Below are 7062 nucleotides of genomic sequence, written 5' to 3'. Positions count from 1 at the left end.
GGCATTAAATAAAAATACATAATAAACAGTACTTCTGTGAATGTAGTTACTGTAGCCTAGAGAGGACATTTTTTTTCTCGTTTGATATCCAGTTAAACAGGTGGTTTGCGGTGAGAGGTTGGGCGAGTCTTTTGACAGGTAATGTTTGTGTTACTGTGTGGGAGGTATAGAGAGAGAGGGGAAGGGTTAAGGGCACAAGAAGATTATTTAATGCCGGAGTAGATCTGATGGCATGTACTTACAGTTATGACTCTCTACAAGGTGATCTTTGTGGTGGCTCTGCTGACTCTCCTGACACACGGTAAGGACCCTCCTCACTGCACACACCTGAACCAATCATGTTTGAGATCTCCTGAGTGGAAGCACACTGAGGAGGAAGTCAAATATTGTAATGAATTAAGTTAGTAAGTAGTGAAGTAAAACGAGTGCAAGTCCTGTATTCAAAATACTACTTTTGAAGTAAATAAAAAGTACTTGGGAATCAAAAACCCACCAACTCTGTGATCCTGTCACACTGAGTGCACGTTAATGATTCAAAGTATGCATGAATAAAAGGCATGGCAAGTTTATCTATACAGCACATTTCTGACACACAGGCAAGCACGAGGTGCTTTATTATATAACTAAATAGGACCATTTATAAAATAAAATCAGTAGAAACATGGTAGATTAAAAGAATTTAAGAAGTGCAAAAGATATAAAATGTATGAAAGTGATCACATTTAGGAGTGTCCAGGTCAAGTAAATTCTCTAAAACGCTTTTAAAGTCCAAAAGTTATCGTGTCTGTTTATAACGTTTCAAGGAGGTCAAAACAACCAAAGAAATTAATCTGCAAAGTGTGTAGTAACTATCAGATAAATGCAGTGGAATAAAAGGTCGACATTTCCCTCTGAGACGCTGCAGAGAAAAACTCAAACCTTAAATCTTTGGATCTTTTAGAGCTTCAGGAATAAATCTGGATCGTTTTGCACTGAACTTGTAGCTTAATTAAGCCTGATTGGTAACTTTGTCTTAAAGGCATAAAAGTGAAGCGATAACTGATTACAGATTTGTCTCGTCTAAATGAATACTTTACAGCCTGTCAATCACTATCAGGGCATGAAGTTAACTTTTTTGACCACCAGCCACTGTGGCAGGTGGATTTTTAAATCCACCTGCCACAGGGACTTTTTACCAGCCACTTTTTTTTTGTGTCATAAAGGTGAAAAACAGGAATTGCTGTGTCTCTATGATCCTATCCTATCCTATTAATGGTAGCCTACTCGTGGACATTGCGCCGTCATCACGTGCTGTAGTATAGGGGCCCGCCTTGATGGGCCCGGTGTTGGCTCGTTACGCCACTGCATATAAGAGATGAGATGACTGACAAAATCAGGAGTAGCCTACGCGCACCACAACAACAACAAAACACAAGAATTGTTTTTGTATAGTTCTTAAAAATAAAAAAATAAATAAAAAGGAAACTTGTTTTGGGGAGAATAATACTTATTACTATTAATTCATTATTCTGGGCTGAGATTTCCTAGGAACCTTACCAAAAAGGCTCAGGATGCTGCAAATGTTGGTAAAATATGAAAAAGGCTGGTGGATTTAAGACACAAAATAATAATTTATTGAATTATTATTCAACAATGAACATATCTGTCATTGTCAGTGGCTTGTTGATCTTTACATTGTTAGTTAATTTTCTATCCTGGCCTGGGACACACATTCATACGGTTTGATAAAGTACTTGTTGGACTTTAACTTATCATTACACTTACAATAACGAGAGTAGCTGTCCTCAATTTAGGTCATCCTGTAGGTCTCATCTGCGTTTTTTCCTGCATCCACCGTGTGCGTTTGTGTGTGATTGTGTGTGTGTCTGTGCGTGTGTTTGCGTGTGATTGTGTGTGTGTGTGTGTGTGTGTGTGTGTGTGACTGTGTGTGCGCGTCAGTCGCGGGGGAAACGGAGCAGCCCCGCCTGCTGCAGAGAGCCGACAGTATTGAAACAGCAGCAGCTTCAGTGACAGCGTACATTTATGTTAAAATGTATACATGTTGGCAGGACGGTCTGAAATGTTTTGCACGGTCTTTCGCTGTACGTTTTGTTGGTAAATGTGAGATGTTCGAGTCACACACACGTCTCGTCTTCATATCAGAAACTATGAAATTAACTTTACCCGTTCTCACTCCCGCTTGGTCAGTGGCTGCACGTGGAATGCTGGGATTGTGTGAGTATTGAAAATGCGATAGGGGGCCCCGGCTGTCAATCAATGTCTTCCAGTGATGCGGCCCCTGATTGGACCAGGCCCGTAAGCAACGGCGTACCCTGCTTACCGATAGTTAGGTGTCTGAATCACTCAATTCTCATTGGCTACCCACCAACGTGGCAGGTAGATTGACAGTTTCACCGCCAATCACAAAAGTTACCCGCATTTGGCGGGTGCCAATTTCATCACTACTTCTTCTCCTCCTCCTCCTCCCTGGTTATAAAGTCATAAAAACGGACACAGCCTCACAGTATCATCATAGAAATCATGGATTTAATGGGTAGTCTTTTTACTTTATATGCCTTAAACGCGGTTCTCTGTCCCTCTTTTAAAATTAATGTGCTGTCGATATCTTCTATAACAGATGGTGGAATCTGCACATCTCAATTCTCCAGCGGCAGCCATCTTTGTTGTAAACGAATTCAACCCAAGTGCTCTTTGGTGACGTGGTTGATTATGTTACTGTTGATCATCTGTCCATCGTCGTATAAAGCCTGCCTTGACAATTTGATTTGTCCAAACAGCTCTGGTTTGAACATAGTTGCTCCACAACGGATCAAGTCCAGACCAAACTTCCCGACCTCAAATGTTGTGGCTGCGGCTAAGTTCGGCTGGCATCCGGGCTAGTTTCTTTCATCACTGCTCAGAGGAATGTGCGCTGCAGGGTTTCAGGGTACACACGTTAAGTCCCTGATTGCAACACTGTTACTGAGGAAAAGAAGAACATCTGTGTTAGTCATCCATCACAGCAAATACTTTATGCCACTGTATGTAGGAAAGATGGGATTTAGTGATACGTTCACTTACTGTTGAAGTGTAGGCCATCATCATGGTTATTTATAATTTATATTATACAATTATTTTTCGCAGGCTTGGTAGTAGTCTTATAGAGTAAACTGAACTTCATGTGTAAAATGAGTTGAGTGCCCCTTTAACTTCTGCTGCTGGGATGTTTTATCAAAGCATCCTCGGAGACTGGAGAAATAACAGTAGTAGTGGTAATATGATGAGCAGCAGTAACTGCAGTAGAAGTATAAGCATACAGCATCATTTTGGGATTATCGTGTTGTAAACTGTCAGTCAGTGATCATCAGATGTCTGTCGGTGCAGACACAGTCAATAAACATTCACCCCTTGCCTGTCATCACACAATGTGGCAGTTGCACAAATAAACAGACATGATTTGAGAGAAAAATGTCCCCTGTCTGGGTTTCCTGTCTGGACTCTGTGGGTTGACTTGAAGCATGCCAACATTGGAGGCAGTAAAACCAGTTTGATGGGACAGCAGACAGCACAGAACACTGCTAATCTGTTACTGTAAAACGAGATATGTACAATATGTAAAACATGTTGCTGTTGGAAGAGAAAGACATGCACTCTATGTCAACACCACTCACTCATACATAACAGCATACTTAGTGTTTGTTTCATGCTATGGGACTGTTCATTATTTAATTAAGGGGCCACCGGAGAAGTTTTGTGGCCTCTAACCTAAAAAGACTTGACCCTCCCCTCATCAGTAATAATTTTCCTGTGACCCTCTAAAATTATTTAAAAAAGAGGAATGACACCCCACCTCCTTGCGTGCAAGTTTGCACTTACCAAGAAAGTACAGATGCCATTTGATTTTTACAGCCATGACATACATGACTTAACCTCTGCATTCTCATCTTACACATCACACTCCTCTGTTATGGTGTGGTGACCATTTCAGTAGATTTACTCACTAACATTGTTGTGGAAACACAATAAGCATGGAAACTAAATACACACTTCATGCATTACTGCATTACTTCAAAAACTAAGTTACTCATCTAGTAAACTAGTATTCATATGAAATCAAACAATAAAACATTGAGACCATTCAGCAAAGGACGCTGCATTGTATATTTTAGCACATAGGTAAAGCTGCCGAAGCTGAACATTATATTCCAAAACACATATGTTTATTTTTAAAGCAGATTTTAAATTACATTGTAACAATTTAACAATTCGCACTTATGAAATCCAATCGCGGCACGGCTGTTTTGGATCGCAATAGACAGACGCTTAAATTCAACTAAAATGTAACAGTGAACAATCAGTGTTGGACATACAGTCTGTTGAGATGCCTCTCCAAACTCACCATAAAACGTTAAGACACGTTAAGAAAAAAGATCCGTATTTTGCCGTAATCCAATGACACGGGAAAAAAAGTAATCCACAGTGATCAGTAGATCCACAAAAAGGTAATGACACGGTGTATCCAGCAAGGCCGATACGAGCGTCACGTTCACCAGCCAGCTCCGAACAGGTGAACGAAGCCTCTCCACTTCGCCGTTTAAACAAAGTGGAATAAACGTATACAAGTCCAAATCTACACAAAACCCGCAATCAATTAGTAAGCTGACATCACATTTATATACATGGCATTTAGGAAACCTTTATTGCAAGGTTGGCACGGCAAGATGTCCAGACTAGTGCAACAGTAACTTTCGTTTTTTGCGTCCTGCTGCTCCCATCGTCAGCCAGGTAATATTTTTTTTTACTAAAGCAGCATTTAGTTGTTTTGTGTTATTTAAGATATTTATAAAATATCTGGTCATGTCAGACGTAATTATTCCACTCATTTTTTAAACAATGCAATTACCTGTTTGAGCCCCCCCAGCAAACTCCGCGTATGCGGTCAGACCATCTGCTAGGGGGCCGAGACTGAGAGCTACATTGATAAATATGCACCAAACAAGCCACTTTGAAATTTTGCTCTTTTCATGAATAAAAAAGTTGGGTGACAAATGAAAGACGTCTTCACGACAAAGAAAAAATATTTAGGCATCAGTAAATATAAATACGTTTTAAATGTGATTTTGTGTTTGTTTCCTATTTTTCAGAGTCTCACTCACAACTAGATGGTAAGTCAGTTTTATGCACACTTCTTTACTTTCACCTGGCTGTCAACATGTTGGACTTTAGTTGTTTTGTTAGTATTTGCTGTCAAACCCAGTAAAAGCAATGACATGTGTAGAAATTGAAATAAGAATAGTTTCTCCTCTGTTACTTAGGACTGTTGGATTAGAAACACCTGAGAGCATCCCAGGATCATAATCCTCAACCAACAGTTAAAGTTTATAATCCCAGCAGTGCTCAGTGGTAATCCAGGGAGAGGGGAGTATTGCTCACTGTGTTCTTATTGTCTGTCTCTCTGCAGTGTGCGGTATAAGTCCGCTCAACACCAGGATTGTTGGAGGACAGAACGCCCCTCCAGGTAACTGGCCCTGGCAAGCCAGCCTGCAATCATCTGGGAGCCACTTCTGTGGAGGATCCCTCATTAACAGTCAATGGGTGCTGACTGCTGCTCACTGCTTCCCAAGGTAAGCACTAAGGGGCAGATTCTCTTAGGCGGTGGTTTTTGTGTATTATTTAACTGCTCTGCTCTTAACTTCTTTGCACTGTTTTGTTTCTCTTTAGCATCCCAGCCAGTCTGACTGTGTCTCTGGGTCTCCAGAGTCTACAGGGATCCAACCCCAATGGGGTGTCTCGGACGGTAACAAAGGTCATCACAAATCCTAACTATAACTCCAGAACTAATGACAACGACATCTGCCTCCTACAGCTCTCCTCACCGGTGACTTTCACAGACTTCATTGTTCCTGTCTGCCTGGCAGCTCCAGGCAGCACCTTCTTCAGCGGCGTTAGCTCCTGGGTGACCGGCTGGGGCGCCATTGCATCCGGAGGTGGGTCAGAAAGCAGCTAGGTTACATTTATTTCTTTCAATAAAACGGTGACAACAACTGAGTTTACTCAGACATTTAAATGCAAAAATGAGTACCACCTTCCTTTACCCATAGAGCAACAAAACAGAGTTTTAGAAATATCATTAAGTTTAAAAATATTTTATAAAACACCCCACGATACAAAAGAAAAATTGCTGCAAAGAGCCTCTGCAGTAAAGAGTTTGTTCTGGTGATGGTGCTAGAGGAAAGGTCAACTTACCTGTGGAGTTTTCTTGGTTAAGTTTAAAAGTTAAGTTTCTCACCAAATCACACTGTGTGTCCTTTAGGTCTAACAAAGTGTTGAATGTGTTATCTTCATAAAAAATAAAAAATAAACATTTCCAAAAGCCGATTTAGAAAAAAACATTTCAAATTGTTTTCATCCATGTTCGGTTGCAATCCGTCTTCTTCTTCGTTGTCTTTGTTGGTGCACGTAGCTACACCTGGCTCCTTGTAAAAACATAGTGTTACTAGTGGTCAAATATTCCCAGATAGATTTTCAAATTCACTTAGAAATTAGAGGGGTGTGAGAGGAAACGCTCAGTGGTCAGCTGAAAAATTAGGATTCATCCTCTTGGGAACATAAATATTTACAGCATATTTCATGGAAATCTTCAATAGGTGATGTAAACAGCATAAACAGCTTTAACATTATTTTTATTCGTCCCTGTCTATGATCTGTCAATTTGAGAGGGTTTCAGTTCTTTGTTTTGAAGTTGTAGTGGACCTGTCCTTTGCTTTGACTTTGTTGAACTTTTAACTCCTGATTGTACCTTTAATGGGCAAAGACATGGTGCTTTAGATTCATAGACCTACTGATGTAGTAATCAAACACTCATAATTCATCACATGTGTTTATTTACTGTATTTGTTTCTCTTTAGTTTCCCTTCCTCCCCCAGGAAACCTAATGGAGGTGAATGTGCCAATCGTGGGGAACAGAGAGTGTAACTGTGACTATGGTGTGGGCTCAATCACAAACAACATGATCTGCGCCGGGTTACGTGCTGGAGGGAAGGACTCCTGTCAGGTAAACATCTTTACGCCTGTGTTGATGTT

At 40.6% G+C, this 7062-nt stretch overlaps 1 protein-coding gene across 1 annotated transcript in view; it reads left to right on the top strand.

Annotated features, from left to right (window-relative positions):
• Positions 1 to 217: 217 nt before the first annotated feature.
• Positions 218 to 7062, top strand: part of LOC116063752 (transmembrane protease serine 9-like) — a 39604-nt gene continuing 32759 nt past the window's right edge. Inside the window, exons 1-5 of the mRNA XM_035996537.1 lie at positions 218 to 301; positions 5124 to 5144; positions 5441 to 5603; positions 5701 to 5966; positions 6888 to 7033. Of these exons, the coding sequence (XP_035852430.1) occupies positions 247 to 301; positions 5124 to 5144; positions 5441 to 5603; positions 5701 to 5966; positions 6888 to 7033 (651 nt within the window). The 5' untranslated portion in view covers positions 218 to 246. The remainder of the gene's footprint in view (positions 302 to 5123; positions 5145 to 5440; positions 5604 to 5700; positions 5967 to 6887; positions 7034 to 7062) is intronic.

Source organism: Sander lucioperca, chromosome 21 (genome assembly GCF_008315115.2).
Source record: "Sander lucioperca isolate FBNREF2018 chromosome 21, SLUC_FBN_1.2, whole genome shotgun sequence".
Taxonomy (NCBI): domain Eukaryota; kingdom Metazoa; phylum Chordata; class Actinopteri; order Perciformes; family Percidae; genus Sander; species Sander lucioperca.
This window is presented reverse-complemented; position numbering and strand designations above follow the sequence as displayed.